At 33.7% G+C, this 23,344-nt stretch overlaps 1 protein-coding gene across 1 annotated transcript in view; it reads right to left on the reverse strand.

Annotated features, from left to right (window-relative positions):
- Positions 1 to 6,536: 6,536 nt before the first annotated feature.
- LOC132563065 (CD109 antigen-like) overlaps positions 6,537 to 23,344 on the reverse strand; it is a 32,476-nt gene continuing 15,668 nt past the window's right edge. The window contains exons 7-10 of the mRNA XM_060227826.1: positions 14,098 to 14,213; positions 11,185 to 11,332; positions 10,532 to 10,628; positions 6,537 to 7,771 (exon numbers count right to left, since the gene is read on the reverse strand). Coding sequence (XP_060083809.1) covers positions 7,587 to 7,771; positions 10,532 to 10,628; positions 11,185 to 11,332; positions 14,098 to 14,213 — 546 coding nt within the window. The 3' untranslated portion in view covers positions 6,537 to 7,586. The remainder of the gene's footprint in view (positions 7,772 to 10,531; positions 10,629 to 11,184; positions 11,333 to 14,097; positions 14,214 to 23,344) is intronic.

The following is a 23,344-nucleotide window of genomic DNA, read 5'->3' on the forward strand; positions in this document are numbered from 1 at the left end:
ATATTTAGCTGACACCAGGTACTGTTGATATTTAGCTGACACTAGGTACTGTTGATATTTAGCTGACTCTAGGTACTGTTGATATTTAGCTGACACTAGGTATTGTTGATATTTTGTTGACAACAAGTACTGTTGATATTTAGCTGACATGATGTACTGTTGATATTTAGTTGACATGTTGTACTGTTGATATTTAGTTGACATGATGTACTGTTGATATTTAGTTGACACCAGGTACTGTTGATATTTAGCTGACACTAGGTACTGTTGATATTTAGTTGACACCAGGTGCTGTTGATATTTAGTTGACACTAGGTACTGTTGATATTTAGCTGACACTAGGTACTGTTGATATTTAGTTGACACCAGGTACTGTTGATATTTAGTTGACACTAGGTACTGTTGATATTTAGTTGACATGTTGTACTGTTGATATTTAGTTGACATGTTGTACTGTTGATATTTAGTTGACATGATGTACTGTTGATATTTAGCTGACACTAGGTACTGTTGATATTTAGCTGACACCAGGTACTGTTGATATTTAGTTGACACCAGGTACTGTTGATATTTAGCTGACATGATGTACTGTTGATATTTAGCTGACATGATGTACTGTTGATATTTAGCTGACATGATGTACTGTTGATATTTAGCTGACATGATGTACTGTTGATATTTACCTGACACTAGGTACTGTTGATATTTAGCTGACATGATGTACTGTTGATATTTAGCTGACATGATGTACTGTTGATATTTACCTGACACTAGGTACTGTTGATATTTAGCTGACATGATGTACTGTTGATATTTAGCTGACATGATGTACTGTTGATATTTAGCTGACATGATGTACTGTTGATATTTAGCTGACATGATGTACTGTTGATATTTAGCTGACATGATGTACTGTTGATATTTAGCTGACATGATGTACTGTTGATATTTAGCTGACATGATGTACTGTTGATATTTAGCTGACATGATGTACTGTTGATATTTAGCTGACATGATGTACTGTTGATATTTAGCTGACATGATGTACTGTTGATATTTAGTTGACACCAGGTACTGTTGATATTTAGTTGAAAACAGGTACTGTTGATATTTAGCTGACATGATGTACTGTTGATATTTAGCTGACATGATGTACTGTTGATATTTGGTTGACACCAGGTACTGTTGATATTTAGTTGACACTAGGTATTGTTGTTATTTAGTTGACACCAGGTACTGTTGATATTTGGTTGACACCAGGTACTGTTGATATTTAGTTGACATGATGTACTGTTGATATTTAGTTGACACCAGGTACTGTTGATATTTAGCTGACATGATGTACTGTTGATATTTAGCTGACACCAGGTACTGTTGATATTTAGCTGACACTAGGTACTGTTGATATTTAGCTGACTCTAGGTACTGTTGATATTTAGCTGACACTAGGTATTGTTGATATTTTGTTGACAACAAGTACTGTTGATATTTAGCTGACATGATGTACTGTTGATATTTAGTTGACATGTTGTACTGTTGATATTTAGTTGACATGATGTACTGTTGATATTTAGTTGACACCAGGTACTGTTGATATTTAGCTGACACTAGGTACTGTTGATATTTAGTTGACACCAGGTGCTGTTGATATTTAGTTGACACTAGGTACTGTTGATATTTAGCTGACACTAGGTACTGTTGATATTTAGTTGACACCAGGTACTGTTGATATTTAGTTGACACTAGGTACTGTTGATATTTAGTTGACATGTTGTACTGTTGATATTTAGTTGACATGTTGTACTGTTGATATTTAGTTGACATGATGTACTGTTGATATTTAGCTGACACTAGGTACTGTTGATATTTAGCTGACACCAGGTACTGTTGATATTTAGTTGACACCAGGTACTGTTGATATTTAGCTGACATGATGTACTGTTGATATTTAGCTGACATGATGTACTGTTGATATTTAGCTGACATGATGTACTGTTGATATTTAGCTGACATGATGTACTGTTGATATTTACCTGACACTAGGTACTGTTGATATTTAGCTGACATGATGTACTGTTGATATTTAGCTGACATGATGTACTGTTGATATTTAGCTGACATGATGTACTGTTGATATTTAGCTGACATGATGTACTGTTGATATTTAGCTGACATGATGTACTGTTGATATTTAGCTGACATGATGTACTGTTGATATTTAGCTGACATGATGTACTGTTGATATTTAGCTGACATGATGTACTGTTGATATTTAGCTGACATGATGTACTGTTGATATTTAGCTGACATGATGTACTGTTGACATCTTTTGATACAATATTGTATTAAATGTGTGTGTATGTCAATCATAACAATAAAAATGTTTGTGTCTAACTTTTTTATTGTACAACAATGTGTATGGATCACAAAGGAATAAGCAATGTCATGTTTTGAAGTAAATCAGATGAATATATATCTATATATAAAGTTACCATTTATCAAAATGTATACCATTTTTATATCAAATGTATTGTTAGTTAAGAAATCAATTTACAAGAAATAAACATCAGTATGCTTACCTAATCTGAGACTAACATAAATCTCGCTATCTCATAAGTAACTTTAAAATGAACTTTTAAAAAATGATCATTTTTACATCAAGTCATCTGTAGCTCTTTGTTAGTAAAAAAAATCATCTCTTTAAACCAAATTAAAACCTTCTTAATCTAGTCAACTGCATATATAATTCACTTTAAGTGATTTAAATATTATAACCTCGATTGCTACAGTGTAATCAGGGTAATTGAAATGAGGACATTAAGAGCCTTTAATTTAAGCAAGCTACAGTTATAATATATCACTCTAAGCTCTATGATTTTTAAGAAGAAGTTCAAAATTTTTGCAAGGAGTATGCAGAAAATGCAACCTATTTCTGGAAGTATCCAGACTAGGGACTATAAGACTGCATATAATCTAAAATCTAATGTACAGATACAAACAATCTTAATGATAGAAAATTGCTCTTAAAATCACTGCCACCTCCTTTGTTACTTTGGATAAAATCTGTGGTGATCATTCTGTAAACCATAAAACTAGAGTTCAAAATTCTGGATCCCTTTCAAAAGGTCAATGTTGAATCATTTCAGGTGATCTCCAGACACCCGTATTCTTTGGATATCGTGATTTTTAATTGTGTGTTCATTAATATTTCAAAATCATTTAGATGAATGCCAAGCCAGGGTATAATTGTTTGTGCACTATTCTGCTCAAATTCCTGATTATAGATTGTAAAGATCCGAGTAAAAAACAGTGAAGTGAATACATACACCAAAGTATCATATTTAATGGTGAAATATGGCAGTATAATCTGCCCTTTAACATCCAATATTTGTACAATATCATAAATTCAATCACAACACATGATTTGATAAAGATTTTAAAAGATTTATATCACAAAATTTGATTCAAATTATTTCTTGATTTCAAAAGTTTGATTTCTGAATTTCACACATTATTTTATCTAAACTGTAATTCAATAAAACTTTTCTGGTATCACATTCCAGAAAGCATCATTCTTAGGATGCAAACATTAGAAATAATCTCATGGTCATAATACAAATTGACAACAAAATCAATTTTTGTTTTCATGAAAAAAAAAGAAGGAAAAATAATTATGAATGATGCTAAACTCCCACAAATATTATAATTTTGTTTTATTTTGTGAGTGATCAAGAGCTAAACTGACAATAAAGAAACCTACCTCCTCTCATCACATTAAAAACATAGATGTAAATACACAACACATATCAATACATGGTGTATGATGAACATTCCAATAAATCAAAGAATTTTTATGACTGTTAAACCTGAAAAAATGTATACAAGGAAATTTGAAGAAAACTTACTTTGTTTTTAGGACAATATCACAAGCTTCTGTACAGTTGGACTTTTGAGTAGTAATGTTTCTTTAGCATAACACTTGTACAGGTATACAAAATATGGTCAACACCTGTACAGGTATACTAAATATGGCCAACACTTGTACAGGTATACCAAATATGGTCAACGCTTGTACAGGTATACTAAATATGGTCATCACTTGTAAAGGTATACCAAATATGGTCAACACTTGTCCAGGTATACTAAATATGGTCATCACTTGTAAAGGTATACCAAATATAGTCAACACTTGTACAGGTATACTAAATATGGCCAACACTTGTACAGGTATACCAAATATGGCCAACACTTGTATAGGTATACTAAATATGGTCAACACTTGTACAGGTATACCAAATATGGTCAACACTTGTATAGGCATACCAAATATGGTCAACACTTGTATAGGTATACTAAATATGGTCAACACTTGTACAGGTATACTAAATATGGTCAACACTTGTACAAGTATACCAAATATGGCCAACACTTGTATAGGTATACCAAATATGGTCAACACTTGTACAGGTATACCAAATATGGCCAACACTTGTACAGGTATACCAAATATGGTCAACACTTGTATAGGTATACCAAATATGGACAACACTTGTATAGTATACTAAATATGGTCAACACTTGTATAGGTATACTAAATATGGTCAACACCTGTACAGGTATACCAAATATGGTCAACACTTGTACAGGTATACCAAATATGGCCAACACTTGTACAGGTATACCAAATATGGTCAACACTTGTATAGGTATACTAAATATGGTCAACACTTGTACATGTATACCAAATATGGTCAACAGCTGTACATGTATACCAATTATAGTAGTGAATATAAAGATGACATCATGGACATGCAGAGATTTATTATTCAGTCTCTTAAACATTTTATTGTTTAACTTTTATCAATTTATTTAGGGCTTTAATTTTTCACATTACAAATATTTAGTTACTGGAAATCATAATGTCTAATATTTATTATTTTATAAGCTGCTGTTATTTTCCCACACTTAAAAATATAAACTGACTATGCAGTCACAATATGCTATTATTGTCTAATTTTCATCTTTAGCTAACATTTCAAGAAAATTGTCTAGAATGTTCATAACAAAGTGCATGAATTACGATCAAACTGCATAAAAAAACTACCTATGTTTTGGAGACATGTTATCATTACAACTTCATGATTGTCTAAAGTTCATCAAATTTAGTTATGTAAAATATTCCTTTTAAGGCAGAAATATTTGAATTTTGAAATAAATTTTCAAATTTCAAAATGGATTTTTTAGATAAATATTGCAAGATAAACTTTCAATTCTTTATAATCTTTAACTTTGTCCCCCAAAAAATTGTTTTTGAGTTATTGATATTTTTCAAAGCATGAACAAATATCAGATATCTTTTTTCATAAAAATTTAAGAAATTAATTTTGTTTTAAATAGCCATCAGTGAATTTAACAATTTATTTACAATTTGAATGACAATGAAAAAAAAGAAGATATTTTTTGCCAAAAGTTAAAAATATGATAAGAAAAAAAAAAGAAAAGGGTTTGAGACAAGAAATAAAAAGTACTTGGAGATGAGAATAAAATCCAACACCAACATACCATTAAATACTCTGATGCCTAGATGTCATCCTGTCAACAACAGAGTAAAGAGCTCCGATTTTACTTTTAAAAAGTTACTTAAGAAAAAAAATGATTAAATCAACACAAAAAAGTCTATATAAGATATGGAAATTTGAGATAATTGTTGCTTAAGCAAAACAACTACCTACATGCATTTAATTTCAATTTAGCTGAAATGAAATTTTACTGCCACTAATGTGTATGGTGTTTTTTTAGTCAGGAAATTAATTGAGCCACACTTTAAAACAATCTGAGCCTTCTCAATAAAAATCATGACAAACCACAAAATATGAATAATGGTAAGATATACCTCTATATATCTCTACACCTAAAGCTGTGCAAAACAGTATTCCTCTCCCAATATATGTACCACCAAAAGCCAATCATCTGTAATAATATAAAACATCAATATTCCATTTTTGAGTTGCACATTAAAAATGTAAAAATTTTAGTGTAATCACCATTTTTATGTAAATTAAAACTCCAAAACTTAAAAGTTACCATTGAATTGTATTTTTCCTGGTGAACAGAGAGTCTCTTTATATCAATAACCTTCCACTGGTTTGGTTTCTTTGTATTTGATGTTGATCGATTGACACAGTCGTCTTAATTGTTTGACAAATTTATCATTGTATTTGACCTGATAAGCAAACTTATTGCTCACAAAAACATGTAAAGGGATCATACAAGTGTAATATGTACAAAAAGACCCAAGGTCACAGAAAACAACAAAATCTAAAATTCAAGATCAAAGTACTGAAAGTACTGAGAGGTTTGACGTATTTCTTGGTGATATTCAATCAGATGGTAAGTGGAGCTTGGATAAATCACCAATTAAACTTATTATTTAGGTATAAGGAAAATTGTAAAGAGTTGAAACACCAAAGATGTAGAATATTCTACAAAAAAGATACTTGTTTCCTCTTAGATTGGTAAAAAAACCCTCTAATCAAGTGACACTATAAATGTGATAAAAGAAATATGAAAAATTTACATATACATATATATTCTACCTATAAAAATAAAACATAAGTACAGAAAATACCATATGAGGGATTCATGGGTATATATTTCAGTAGGCATCAAAAAACATCGAGAACTCAAGTTGCTAAATGATTTTAGGGAGAAAAAATGAAATCTTTCTAAATAAAAATATTGATTTCGCATAGGCTAGGGTGAAAAACGAAAGTAAGAAAAACACAAAAGGAATGCTTAAAGGAATGTAAAGAATTAAAAAACTTTATGACTGCAAGCATTTACTGTCATTTCTCATACTGACTTGGGACAAAAAATCACACAGAGGTGAAAACAAAATGCAGAACTGTTTGAAACTTTACTGGACCTTTTTTGGATAAAAAAAATCACTCAACTATTCTGTTGACCTTAAGCACTGTGCATCATGGACAACAACTGCATGGAAATAATGAAAGACAGAAGCTCATATCCACTACTTTGTTCTGAATTCCACACACAGACGATTTTAAGATTTTAAAATTATTTTCCTGTAACATTTTGTATGCTTTTTTCTCCTCAGCAGAATCAAGGTAAACATATCTACTGATAGTTTCATTCTTCCCCTATTATAAGTTCTGACTAATCCTTTTGGGTCCAGCCCACCTCAACCATGTACATTGACAGAAAATCCGTTATCAAAAAGTTTCTTCAATGAAATCTGAAAATCCATTCAGTGCTATGATACAGAAATTCTACAACTACAGCCCCTTACTGAAAAGTATACATTTGTGATAAAAGTTTTGAAAATACTTTAATTGTTTCAATATATCATAAATCTGTGAAGATTTAAATTTCAATTCTGGGGGCTAAAATGACAAGGAATTTCAAAAGCTCAAGTTAATTTTTTTGAAGTTGAAAATGTTGCAATCACACCTTGTTCAAAATACAGCAACAATACACTAGAACTCCTGACTGAGAAATTGTCTAAACATTTCTAATTACTCTTTCTGCATTATTACAGTTTACCAGATGTTCAGGGGGAGGTTATTCTAGTTTAAATTTGTTAGCAACATCAGGATGGACATCAGGGTGAGGAGAAGCTTGGTAGGAGTGGTAACCGGTGCGCCACTAGGATTTCCTGGTAGAGGACATACGTCATTTTCACCTTTACTTAACTGGCAGGCACTCAACTTCACTTCCTCTGGGATTTCATATTTCACCATGGACCTTGAACCTGATTGGACAGAAATACAGATGCTAGAGTATTCATATATAGCTTCAATAGATCAATGGAGTCCCTTAAATTGACTAGAATTGATCTGTGATTATAAAAGTAGTCATTAATCCAACAGTTTTCGAAGTGACACTGGACCTGGCATTAATTAGTCTTTCTATCCTATAGTTTCACACCTTCGAGAATAGCTAGTGGTGTGCCTCGGCCAACAAGAATTGCTGGTCAGTGGTATATTTGTAACAGGTCTGGATCCAGCAAGGTCTCCAGTGTAATGAAAACAAGAGAGCCCAGTGGGATCTTGGCGCCCACCATTTGAAGATCTGTTTTCAGTTCTTGAAGATTTGTTTATTTATTTTTTTTGATACAGGTTTTGTAAATGTTCATGAACTGGTCTTCATTGAATGTACTCAATGATGGCACAAGATATTTTTATTAAGCACCTATTAGCAAATATCATTTAAAAAAGATCCCAAAGTATTATTAGATAGCAGTCAGTTACAGGTGGATAATGGACATAGTCTTGAATCAATATGATAGAATATCGAAGAAAATATGCTTGTCCTGTATTACTGTCGACATCCAAGATGGCTGCCTGTGGGCCACCTTGATTTCAAATCAGTCCAAAAAAAGTACAATGCACAACTAGGGACCAAGGGAAACCAATACCTATGAAATATCAGAAGTATCCATCCAGTACTTCTTCAGAAATAGCGGTAACAAGATTTTACTTTCAAAATCCAAGATGGCTGCCTGTCAGCCATCTTGATTTTGGATCAGTCTAAAAAGGTAAAATGCACAATTAGGGACCAAGGGGAACCTGCATATGAAATTTGAGAAAAATCCATCCAGTACTTTCCAAGAAATAGCGATAACAAACTTTTGCTTCCAAAATCCAAGATGGCCGTCTGTCAGCCATCTTGAATTCGAATCAGTCCAAAAAAGGTACAATGCACAACTAGGGACCAAGGGGAACCTGCATATGCAATTTGAGACAGATTTATTCAGTACTTTCCCAGAAATAGCGGTAACAAACTTTTACTTTCAAACTCCAAGATGGCCGCCTGTCAGCCATCTTGATTTTGGATCAGTCCAAAAAGGTACAATGCACAACTAGGGACCAAGGGGAAACTGCATATGAAATTTGAGAAAGATCCATCCAGTACTTTTCCTGAAATAGTGATAATTGACTACGGACGGCTCAACGGGTGGATGACGGACCACGGATGCGGGGCGATTTGAATACCCCACCATCTGATGATGGTGGGCTAATAAAAACCTTTCTGCTGGTATGAGATTTTAGATGAGTTGTCGTTATGACAAAAAAAGACGTCCACTTCATGTTTACAGATAGGAGATATATATAATGAATGTCTACACTAAGGCTGGTCACGTGTGGATCTTTGTAAACAAAACACCTTAAATTACGATAGTATATAACTATTAAGTGTGTATCTAATAGATTTACATCGATCCAGCCTATAGAGTTTGGCTTAATTAAGATATAAACTTTGTCATATACTGTACTGTAAACACTGCTGGTAGACTTATAATCTCTGATATATGTCATAATCTGTGTGTCATGTTTTGTTAACACTGCTGGTTAACCTGTGTGTCATGTTTTGTTAACACTGCTGGTTAACACTGCTGGTTAACCTGTGTGTCATGTTTTGTTAACACTGCTGGTTAACCTGTGTGTCATGTTTTGTTAACACTGCTGGGTAACCTGTGTGTCATGTTTAGTTAACACTGCTGGTTAACACTGCTGGTTAACCTGTGTGTCATGTTTTGTTAACACTGCTGGTTAACCTGTGTGTCATGTTTTGTTAACACTGCTGGTTAACCTGTGTGTCATGTTTTGTTAACACTGCTGGTTAACCTGTGTGTCATGTTTTGTTAACACTGCTGGTAGACTTATAGTCCTAGTACCTGATGCTTAATAAAATTATTTGATATATGAAAATTAAGAAATTTATTGAAATATGTGGCTTCTGCACCACCACCCCATCTAGATTTTGACTTTTCTTTTCATCAATTTTCAGCTATCTCCTAGTGTTCAAAATTAAGGCCTTAGCACCAACAACTGACAAGTCGTTGAAGGCCAAAAAAGCTGTATGATGCAGTTTTATTGTTTGACTCGTACCTAATTCTAATGCCTAATGTATTAAAAGGTGCTATTTTCTTGCTTGTCTTTTGTACAATCTTTGTATAGTAACAACATGCCAGAAAAATCTTGTAACAGGGATATGTAAATCTATGATAATTGTATGGAAAACATATATTTTTCTTAGGTTATATATATAAACATTTTTTAGGGGGGATATTGGGGTGGTGTAATCGGTTAGGCAGTTGTCAAATTTCTTGACTAGGTGATTTGGTCTGAGTTTGAGGCCCTGATAGAGCACAAGTCAAAAATTGTCTTTATCAGCTGTGTTACCATGTTCAAATATATATATAAAACCTAATCTGTCAAGTATGATTATATATACTACACAATATTTAACTGCAGGAGTCAACAAGTTCCTTTCACAAGACCAAGACAACAAAGCAATATATATATACATCACATATAAAGAACATTAACATCTTGCCAAGATAGGGCACTCTAAATTAGTATTGAACCAAGCTGTTAACTCATTCTAAATGAAGGTAATGAATTTTTATGAAAATATTTGATATGAATCAAAGTATTTTCCATTTTTGTGAGCCTCTGTTTAAGTATAAGAAAGCATTTCTGACCATCATACTGTAACATTTACGTACCTGGTTTGTAGTACATTTCAGCCGAAACAAATTCGTCCTTGACGCTTGCCACATCCTTATCTCGGGTCGACTGTATACGAAACTCTTTTCTGCTCATCTGATATTGACAGGAACATTATGTTTCAAGTTTACAACAGACAAGAAATTGTCACAAAAACACAGATCTATGTGATAATAAACAACATTTGACCTTGGCGTCACCAAGGTCATAGGGGAGGTCAAATTTGAGTTGGTGGTGAGAAGGATATTGAGGGGCCACCTGGACAGTTAGATGTTCATTAATCAATAGTAATTGTAAGACTTTCAAGATTGCCACCACATCACTCTAAATCACATACGATGTTTGATGACTGAATGATCAACATCAGATATCAATTTATTTTTCAGTCATACTTAACAGAGAAACCTCTACCTTATTTCAGCCCCATCATTGAAATCAGAAAATTGTCATTTGAAAAATAATAAATATCCTTTTTTGGAACCTTTTCTTTAGGTTGGTTATAGGTTAAAAGGTGACTGTGAAGTCATCGAAATGTCACACTCAAATTTTCAACTGGATGTGTTATGAGAACTTCTGTTCTTTGAAGGCTTTTTTGGGTGATGAAAATATTGTGTTATGGATATAAGTGTGATGATTGTGATTTAGCTCGTACCAGCATGTTGCTCACGTAGATGATCACTTTTCCATCTTTGTTCTCCACACGATCTGCTCCTTGGATTGTGTCGGTGTTTGTTACAAAACCTGATGGAGCCTTGTACGTTACCAAAGCCATTTGTCCAATACTGCTACTAACCAACAATCTACAAACCCAAAGAAAAGGATCTAGTATAAAAATGGACTCAGCTTTGTGGGTTACAGGAGATCCTCGAGTGATCTTGGCGCATTATTATTATTATATAATTAATTATTAATTAATATAATGAAAAATTAGATGTTTTTTATTTCTTGTCATTCCTGTAATTGCTGTTTAACTTTTTGTTGTATTGACTAGAGAAATAATCAAATGACAATATTGTTACAAATAGGAAACTGGCATACACAATTTAAAAATGATATCTTCATTACCTTTTTTAAAAAAAAACCATGATAATAAATTAATTCTTCAAAATTCAAGATAGCATTACATGTCAGGGAAGGAAAATTAAATATGAAATTTGAGTTTGATTTCCAATAAGTTCCTAACCTGAACATGTAAAATATGTGACCAAAGATCTTACTACACATGACGTTGAGAATAATCCAGAAAGTCGTCAAGAATTAGCAGTGGGGGATAGACAACAACAGTACAGTCATTAGAAAATTGGATGTAACATACATAACCTCAGGTAAAGATTGGAGTTGGGTGGTTCAACACTCCAAACAAATTTGAATGGTTCTCTGAGAAATGATCTTTTCTGTCATTTGGTATGATACTCCCATCACTCTAAATTACATGAGAGGTATCTGCAGTATAATGTTTAGTGACGTAACCACCAGCTCCTAAAAGGAGTACTTGACTTGCAATGACCACAGTTGCCTGTGAGATGATTATCAGTCAGCAAACAAGCAGATAAATTGAGTTAACCAAATAATGATAACTGACAATATCCAAGATGGCCTCCTGCTAGCCATTTTGATTATCAGATTTATCAAAAAAACAGACAATGCACAACAATTTTTTATCAAGCCAAAAAAGGACAAAACAACTGAATATTTTTTCTGATACATTAAAGCCCTTTTCTTGTTTTATATAAGTCTTGAGCTGATGTTCTGTACATCAAGATCTAATTTGCTTTGACTTTGACTTTATAACAGATTATCTGCCCTTGACTGTGATTTTATAACAGATCTGCCCTTGACTGTGATTTTATAACAGATTATCTGCCCTTGACTGTGATTTTGTAACAGATTATCTGCCCTTGACTGTGATTTTATAACAGGTTATCTGCCCTTGACTGTGATTTTATAACAGGTTATCTGCCCTTGACTGTGATTTTATAACAGATTATCTGCCTTTGACTGTGATTTTATAACAGATTAGCCCTCGACTGTGATTTTATAACAGATTATCTGCCTTTGACTGTGATTTTATAACAGATTAGCCCTCGACTGTGATTTTATAACAGATTATCTGCCCTTGACTGTGATTTTGTAACAGATTATCTGCCCTTGACTGTGATTTTATAACAGGTTATCTGCCCTTGACTGTGATTCTGTAACAGATTATCTGCCCTTGACTGTGATTCTGTAACAGATTATCTGCCCTTGACTGTGATTTTATAACAGGTTATCTGCCATTGACTGTGATTTTATAACAGGTTATCTGCCCTTGACTGTGATTTTGTAACAGATTATCTGCCCTTGACTGTGATTTTATAACAGGTTATCTGCCCTTGACTGTGATTTTATAACAGGTTATCTGCCCTTGACTGTGATTTTATAACAGGTTATCTGCCCTTGACTGTGATTCTGTAACAGATTATCTGCCCTTGACTGTGATTCTGTAACAGATTATCTGCCCTTGACTGTGATTTTATAACAGATTATCTGCCCTTGACTGTGATTTTATAACAGATCTGCCCTCGACTGTGATTTTATAACAGATTATCTGCCCTTGACTGTGATTTTATAACAGGTTATCTGCCCTTGACTGTGATTCTATAACAGGTTATCTGCCCTTGACTGTGATTCTGTAACAGATTATCTGCCCTTGACTGTGATTCTGTAACAGATTATCTGCCCTTGACTGTGATTTTATAACAGATTATCTGCCCTTGACTGTGATTTTATAACAGATCTGCCCTCGACTGTGATTTTATAACAGATTATCTGCCCTTGACTGTGATTTTATAACAGGTTATCTGCCCTTGACTGTGATTTTATAACAGGTTATCTGCCCTTGACTGTGATTCTGTAACAGATTATCTGCCCTTGACTGTGATTCTGTAACAGATTATCTGCCCTTGACTGTGATTCTGTAACAGATTATCTGCCCTTGACTATGATTTTGTAACAGATTATCTGCCCTTGACTGTGATTTTATAACAGATTATCTGCCCTTGACTGTGATTTTATAACAGATTATCTGCCCTTGACTGTGATTTTATAATATATTATCTGCCCTTGACTGCAATTTTATAACAGATTTTCTGCCCTTGACAGTAAAATTATAGTAGATTATCTGCCCTTGACTGTGATGAATTAAACACATAAAACTGATTATACTATACAAATTACTCTGTGTTTACACACTTATCCGACAATATTATCCATGGCTGGTGATCAGCTCAAATAATCCAATAAGTTAATAAAAAAAGTTCATTGTTAAGATATACAAAGCCCTCCCTTTACTCTGTGTAATAAGTCATGTGTTGGCCCTTGGTGTCCTGTAATAAGCCAAACCCCCATTTGTTTGAGTAAGAGGTAATATAATTGACCACTGGGGTCCTGTAATAAGCCCACTTCCCTGTCTCTTTTACAAAGAGGTAATGTGTTGGCCATTGTGGTTCCTACAGATTAATTGCTGTAAACAAATGAGGTATAAAAGTGAGATAATGGCTCTGATCTGACTGTGACTGTCTCTTACCGGATGTAGATCTCAACATCAAACACATTGCTGTTGACAAAGGTGGTCTTTGCCTTGATATGAAACGTCGGTACGCTGTTCAATGGTTGTCTCATAACATTGTACTTCCAATTCAGCTAAACAAAAAATAAACACACAAATTTATACCAAAAGACAGCCACAATCAGAATTGAAAATTAGCTGAATGAGATCTGAGAGTGATCTTTACAGCCACAAGTTAAAAGATCTTTTCAGGTTTACTTGGATCTCTTTTAGTACTTTGAAATGACAGCCATGTATATAACTAATGTATTATAATGAATGTTTTTCATCTAAATGAATAGATCTTCATTTGGTTTGGTCCTTTAAAAGTAATGGACTTTCTTTTACAGCCCCCATACCAAACCTCTATGCCCTTCCGCTTTGATAGATTTAACAAAACAAAAAAACAAAACTGATTGCATGCATATCATTGATGTTTGTGGCCAAAAAATACTAGCAAATATACCTATACTATAGTCATTAAAGAAATTTGATTATTTAAAAATTTTGGCCAATCAAAAACCACAGTTGACCAGTCAGATGGTTGATAAAAACAACAAAAACCAAACTACCTGGTAATCAATTAAGTACCTGTTCCAAAATACCTGGTAATCAATTAAGTCCCTGTTCCAAAATACCTGGTAGTCAATTAAATATCTTTACCAAAATATCAGATAATCAATTAAGTCCCTGTTCCAAAATACCTGGTATTCAATTAAATATCTTTACCAAAATATCAGATAATCAATTAAGTACCTGTTCCAAAATACCTGGTAATCAATTAAGTACCTGTTCCAAAATACCTGGTATTCAATTAAATATCTTTACCAAAATATCAGATAATCAATTAAGTACCTGTTCCAAAATACCTGGTAATCAATTAAGTACCTGTTCCAAAATACCTGGTAGTCAATTAAGTACCTGTTCCAAAATACCTGGTAGTCAATTAAGTCCCTGTTCCAAAATACCTGGTAATCAATTAAGTCCCTGTTCCAAAATACCTGGTAATCAATTAAGTACCTGTTCCAAAATACCTGGTAATCAATTAAGTACCTGTTCCAAAATACCTGGTAATCAATTAAGTCCCTGTTCCAAAATACCTGGTATTCAATTAAATATCTTTACCAAAATATCAGATAATCAATTAAGTCCCTGTTCCAAAATACCTGGTAATCAATTAAGTACCTGTTCCAAAATACCTGGTAGTCAATTAAGTACCTGTTCCAAAATACCTGGTAGTCAATTAAGTCCCTGTTCCAAAATACCTGGTAATCAATTAAGTCCCTGTTCCAAAATACCTGGTAATCAATTAAGTACCTGTTCCAAAATACCTGGTAATCAATTAAGTACTTGTTCCAAAATACCTGGTAATCAATTAAATCCCTGTTCCAAAATACCTGGTAGTCAATTAAATATCTTTACCAAAATATCAGATAATCAATTAAGTCCCTGTTCCAAAATACCTGGTATTCAATTAAATATCTTTACCAAAATATCAGATAATCAATTAAGTCCCTGTTCCAAAATACCTGGTAATCAATTAAGTACCTGTTCCAAAATACCTGGTAGTCAATTAAGTACCTGTTCCAAAATACCTGGTAGTCAATTAAGTCCCTGTTCCAAAATACCTGGTAATCAATTAAGTCCCTGTTCCAAAATACCTGGTAATCAATTAAGTACCTGTTCCAAAATACCTGGTAATCAATTAAGTACCTGTTCCAAAATACCTGGTAATCAATTAAGTCCCTGTTACAAAATACCTGGTAATCAATTAAATATCTTTACCAAAATATCTGGTAATCAATTAAGTACCTGTTCCAAAATACCTGGTAGTCAATTAAGTCCCTGTTCCAAAATACCTGGTAATCAATTAAGTACCTGTTCCAAAATACCTGGTAATCAATTAAGTACCTGTTCCAAAATACCTGGTAATCAATTAAGTACCTGTTCCAAAATACCTGGTAATCAATTAAGTACCTGTTCCAAAATACCTGGTAATCAATTAAATATCTGTACCAAAATACCTGGTAATCAATTAAATATCTGTACCAAAATACCTGGTAATCAATTAAATATCTGTACCAAAATACCTGGTAATCAATTAAATATCTGTACCAAAATACCTGGTAATCAATTAAATATCTGTACCAAAATACCTGGTAATCAATTAAATATCTGTACCAAAATACCTGGTAATCAATTAAGTACCTGTTCCAAAATACCTGGTAATCAATTAAATATCTGTACCAAAATACCTGGTAATCAATTAAATATCTGTACCAAAATACCTGGTAGTCAATTAAATATCTGTACCAAAATACCTGGTAATCAATTAAATATCTGTACCAAAATACCTGGTAATCAATTAAATATCTGTACCAAAATACCTGGTAATCAATTAAATATCTGTAACAAAATACCTGGTAATCAATTAAATATCTGTACCAAAATACCTGGTAGTCAATTAAGTACATGTTCCAAAATACTTGGTAATCAATTAAATATATGTACCAAAATACCTGGTAATCAATTAAATATCTGTACCAAAATACCTGGTAATCAATTAAATATCTGTACCAAAATACCTGGTAGTCAATTAAGTACCTGTTCCAAAATACCTGGTAATCAATTACATATCTATACCAAAATACCTGGTAGTCAATTAAGTACCTGTTCCAAAATACTTGGTAATCAATTAAATATCTGTACCAAAATACCTGGTAATCAATTAAATATCTGTACCAAAATACCTGGTAATCAATTAAATATCTGTACCAAAATACCTGGTAATCAATTAAATATCTGTACCAAAATACCTGGTAGTCAATTAAGTACCTGTTCCAAAATACCTGGTAATCAATTAAATATCTGTACCAAAATACCTGGTAATCAATTAAATATCTGTACCAAAATACCTGGTAATCAATTAAATATCTGTACCAAAATACCTGGTAATCAATTAAATATCTGTACCAAAGTACAAAAAGGCATAACTTTAAAAAAAATCTTTTTGTACCTTTTAGAAAAGGTTATCGTTATCTAACCTTACCTGATAAGAAGGTGATTATATATGTTTTATAATGCTGAGTAAGTATGATACTATTGTAAATATCCCCTCCCCAGCAATTATTAAAATAAGGAGGAAATAATTTTCTCTGATTTTGTTTCCTTAAAAAAATAATGACAATTCTAAAAGACTAGATTTTCATTAAAATGAAAGAAAAAACTCAAACACAGAGCAATGATGAGAAAGTGATTATCTAACAATAAAATTAGGTCAATGCATTCAAGTACCTCAAAAGTATGTTCCCTGTACATTTCTTGTTATTGTCTTTTTGTAACCAAGCTGTTTTCTTTACCGTTCTGTTTAAATAGCAAGTTAAAAGCTGCACCAAATGTGACTGTAAAAGCATTTCACTGTCTTATTTATCATAATTTACATTAAAAAATACTTATGTTAAGGGAGGTAATCCAATATGGCGGACAGAGAACTAGAGAATGATAACCCCTAGAATGGCATGTTCCTGTGTATAATACACACCCCTCTTTTGACACAACAGTTTTTGCCTAAAAAAGTGTGCACTATTTGCGCAAATTTACAGTAATCCTAATTTGACAAGAACATGTATTGTATTATGTATATTCTTCATTTTGATCCAAACTAAATAACCAATTCATTGATTGGGTTGAAACATTTTTGTAGATATAAATGAAGACTGTTTTTAAAATTAAACTTATAATAAGTTTTACATGGATTCTTTGTCTAGCTTTATTTTGAATCCTTTGTGTGGAAATGATGACCTTTCATGGTTGTTGAGAGTAGTACCCGGTTATAAACAAATCTATGATGTTTGTGAACAGCCCTTCATGTAAACAAATCTATGATGTTTGTGAAAAGCCCTTCATGTAAACAAATCTATGATGTTTGTGAAAAGCCCTTCATGTAAACAAATCTATGATGTTTGTGAACAGCCCTTCATGTAAACAAATCTATGATGTTTGTGAAAAGCCCTTCATGTAAACAAATCTATGATGTTTGTGAAAAGCCCTTCATGTAAACAAATCTATGATGTTTGTGAAAAGCCCTTCATGTAAACAAATCTATGATGTTTGTGAACAGCCCTTCATGTAAACAAATCTATGATGTTTGTGAACAGCCCTTCATGTAAACAAATCTACCATACTGTAGATGTCATGACAAGGAGATTATTTTCTTGTTGAACAATGTTACTAAGTACAGTTTTATTCACACAAGTAACATAACCTATTAATAGTTTTATTCCTCACATGAAATATTTTGTGTCTGCAAATATCAGTTGCGTCTAGTGATAATAAGCAGTATAAAAAAGGAATGAATTTATTCAATTATTGACAAGCTGGTCACAATCAACTCATTTGAATTGAATTTGAATTGATGTTCCACACATCATACTGTCACATGTGCCCAACCATTCGTAACATTCATTTTAATGGTATACTTTACTCATAGGCCTACTTCATGTTTTTTTCATTCCTAAACTTTTTTGAATTTTTATTAATCAGGATATAAACCACAGACTATTTGTCATGATATTAACCACAGACTATTTATCAGGATATAAACCACAGACTATTTGTCATGATATTAACCACAGAATATTTGTCATGATATTAACCAGAGACTATCTATCATGATATTAACCACAGACTATTTATCATGATATTAACCACAGACTATTTATCATGATATCAACCACAGACTATTTGTCATGATATTAACCACAGACTATTTGTCATAATATTAACTGTGTACTTTTTATCAGGATATTAACCACAGACTATTTGTCATGATATTAACCACAGACTATTTGTCATGATATTAACCACAAACTATTTATCATGATATTAACCACAGACTATTTATCATGATATTAACCACAGACTATTTATCATGATATTAACCACAGACTATTTGTCATGATATTAACCACAGACTATTTGTCATGATATTAACCACAGACTATTTGTCAAGATTAACTGTATACTATTTATCATGACATTAACTTTGCTTCACCAAATTCGGACAAAAACCAACCATTCCGAATCTAATCTACTTCCCCTATTGGGTCTCACTCTTCAAGCCTCAAAGGGAAGAAACCCATAGTTTATACAAAATTTGCTCCACTTCCCTAAAGGATGCTTCTGACCAAATCTGGTCAAAATCCAATGATTTCTACAGGAGGGATAGGATTTCAAAGAATCTACTTTATTTCCATGTACCATTGTGCCCCACTCTTCAGGCCCCAGAAGGCAGTTACACAAATTTTCTTACATGGATTATTCTTATTGTTCTTGGACTTCACTTTTTGGATCAAACAGAATTTCACAGTTTTTGAAATTGTTCTGTATTATGTTATTCCCTAAAGAATAAATCGTATATCCCTTCAGAATCTTCACAGTGACATGTGTTTAAAGCATTTTGAATGCTGAATTTCCACACCCCTTCTTTGATTGTTATACATGTTAATATACGCATGTTCAACATTTTCATTTATCCTAGTATCAATCGTATCATAACCTGGGTAATTTGATTTTGTCTGAAAATTCTTAAAAGAAAAACAAGAGGCCCATTGGCCATAATGGTCATCTGTCTATAAAGATGTTTATATGAAAAAGAAAAATAGGCCTAAAATAAATTGCTCAACTACTCTACAGCTTACATAGAAGACATTGTTGGTTCATCAAGACATTTTCTGCAAACTTGAAATCATATTGATATCATGTTGAAAAAGCAAGCTACAGGCCCAACATCAAGACCCTTGGCCTTTTGGTTATTAAGAAGTTGTTTAAGCATTTCAACACATTTGATCCCTGTGACCTTGAAAGTTGGTTAATATCAGCACCCTGGTCCTTTTAGTTATTGAGAAGTCATTTAAACATTTTAACACATTTCATACATGTGACCTCGAAAGTAGGTCAATGTCATTCATATTAATTAAGTCGGTAGCCCTTCATCTTAGCATGCTACAGGCATATTTATTTTTAAATGATAGCACAGGTATGAGGGGTTGCTATTTATGTTAAGGAAGACCTAAATGCTATAGAGGTTAATATGAGTACAAATTTTAAGGAAAGTACATGGGTCAAAATCAAGTTAAACAGAAATGATAAACTTTTGTTAGGTTGTATATATAAAAGCCCCAGTAACAATGATATAAAGGTAAAGGAGTTATATAAACTTATTTTCTCGATAGGCAAAGAAAGCAAAACGTTTTCGTATATTCTAATGATAGGAGTCTTTAACCTTCCAAAAATTAATTGGGAAATGTTAACAGCAAAAAACGATACAGAATGTGAACAGTTTATAGAATGTATTTGGGACAATTATCTAATACAACACGTTAAATGCCATACAAGAATGAGGGTAGGTAGTGAGCCAAGTACATTGGACCTTATTTTAACTAATGAAGAGGAGATGATAAAAGATATATTTTCTGACATTCCATTAGGTAACAGTGACCATTTCGTCATTAAGTTTCAATTTATTTGGAATAATACCTGCCTGGTTTATGTAAATAACCACAGAAATTATAACAGAGGGAACTACGAAAAAATGAGTGAAGAACTAATGAAAGTAGACTGGCAAGAAATAATGACTGGTGATGTAGATTCACAACTGATCTACTGAAATATTTCATTCAAATATTGAAAAATTAATTCCAAAAATGAAGCCAAACAAATATACGGAAATGGTCAAGCTTTTTCAAAAATACTGCTGAAGGAATCCACTGGAATGAAAATTAATAAAAAACACAGAGCATGGCAAAGGTATCTGGAAACTAGGTCGGAAACTAAATACAGGGAATATACTGAGGAACCAAGTGAAAACCTTACTTAGAAAAACATGCAAAGAAACAGAATGTCTTATTGCTAGTAATGCAAAAGCAAATCCAAAACAAGTCTGGAAGTACATCAATTCAAAAAGAAAAGTATGAACCGGAATCTCAGATTTAAATGGTATAGATGGAGATCCTTCTAAATTAATTACCAATGACAAAGGCAAAGCTGAAGTATTAGCAAATATTTTCAGCAGTGTATTTGCAGAAGAACCTACAGGAGATATCCCAATAATGAGTATGGAAGGACCTATTGAACCACAAACTGAAATACTACAATGTACAGAAGAAAAAGTTGTAATGCTCTATCTAAATTAGATGGAAATAAGTCCATAGGTCCTGATTCTATGCACCCAAAAGCTCTAAAGAAATTATATGCTGCGACATGTAAATCACTAAATGTTATATTTAATAAGTCTTTAAATGATGGCATTGTTCCGTCGGCATGGAAACAGGCCAACATCACGGCGATTTTTAAAAAGGGGTCTAAGACTGAACCAGGTAACTACCGACCTGTGAGCCTTACAAGCATTATTGGGAAAACAATGGAGACAATATTCTGTGACGTTATTGTAAATCACATGATAAGAAATAAGCTTTTCAGTAATAAGCAGTTCGGATTTATCTCAAAACGATCAACAACACTCCAGTTGTTGATACTGATGGAAGAGTGGACAAAAATACTAGGTAACGGCGGAGAAATAGATGTTACCTATACAGATTTTATGAAGGCCTTTGATAAGGTGCAACATTGCAGGCTTGCTGGGAAACTAACAAGTTATGGTTTAAATAACCAGATTGTTAACTGGTCCTTGGGCCAGTAGTATTTATACATAAATCAAATTCCACTGCTTTTTGCAGATGAAACAAAAATTTTGAGACAGATTAAAAACGATGATGATAGAGAAGTAGTCCAAAATGATCTCAATAAACTTGAAATATGGTCCACTATTTGGCTCTTAAAATTCCACTCCCATAAATTTGAGGTTTTTTAATGTAAAACCAATTTTCATTATGTAATACTTACCATAACTTTAGTATGCAAATACAGTACCTACACCCATCTTTGTATCCCAACAACAAAAGATTAAAAAAAAAAAAACAATCTCGCCCTCCCTACGATCCATGAGCCATCATGGCAGGAACGCAGTGATCTCCCTTCCTCTAATAACCTTAATGGCGTACTCCACAGAGGGGCAGCCAGGCAGATAAGGAAGAGGGGAGGATAGGGTGGGACTCCATAAAGTTATGGTAAGTATTACATCATGAAAATTGGTTTTACATTAATAAACCTCAATTTCATTTCAGTAATAATTACCATAACTTTAGTATGCGAATTCGTCTTACTGTAGTGGTGACTAGAAGCCAGGCAGCCCCTTCAGCACAACCAAAGTAGTAGGGAGGGAGAACAGAGTGCCAAAGAGAAGGAAGGGACCTCTCCGTGAAAGAGCAGGTGTACCTACATGCCGCCGTACAGAAAGACATACCACGGAAAGGAGGACCCATTGAGAGAAGGGCCCAGGATGAAGCAAGGGCCCTGACCTCGTGAGCCCGCACTTTCACTCTCGCCCGAGCTAGATCATCAAAATGCTCATAAGCATACTAAATCACCTAGCAAACCCACCTGGAAACCAACTGGGAGGAGATATCTTGTCCCTGTTTGATGGGCAAAACAGATGGGATCTTGAGCCACCCTAGTGCCAGGTGCCAGATAGCGGTACCTAAACAGAGAGATTAGGAAGTCCGCAATCAACGAATAAGCCTCCTTGCCGACATACCAATCACAGAAGATCATCCAACGTGACTGGTAGACGGCAGAAGAGGAAGCCCTGATTGATCGCTCAATGCAATCTGACACCTTTTGAGAAAAGCCTGCCTTGGCGTGGCTTTCAGAAATAGCCTCAACGCGTGAAGGTAGAGGATCTCTGGTCAAGAGTGTGTTGTTCTGGGCCAAGGCTGGCAAAGGAGATTCGGTCTGGTGGGGAGAGCCAAGGGCCTCGGCCACAGAGGGGCTCTCAGAAGTAAGGAGCAGTGATGCTCCCATAACTTCTGTAGCACCCTGCCCACCAGGTTGAAGGGAGGGAATGCATATGCATACATCCCGTCCCAGTCCAGAGAAAGGGCGTCCACAGCAAAAGCCTTACGGTCTGGGACCGGGGAGACGAAGGTTGACAGCTGAATGTTCAGGGAAGTGGCAAACAGGTCTATAAGAGGTCTGTCCCATGCCTGACAATTCCCCTTGAAAATCAAGGGACACAGCTGCCATTCCATCAACACCGGCTGGCGGCGCCTGGAGAGTGTCCACCAACACATTCAGCCTGCCAGGAAGATGCTTGACCACTATGGTCAAC

This window comes from Ylistrum balloti, unplaced genomic scaffold (genome assembly GCF_031769215.1).
Source record: "Ylistrum balloti isolate Yb309-2 unplaced genomic scaffold, AGI_CSIRO_Ybal_v1 Utg371574, whole genome shotgun sequence".
Taxonomy (NCBI): Eukaryota; Metazoa; Mollusca; class Bivalvia; order Pectinida; family Pectinidae; genus Ylistrum; species Ylistrum balloti.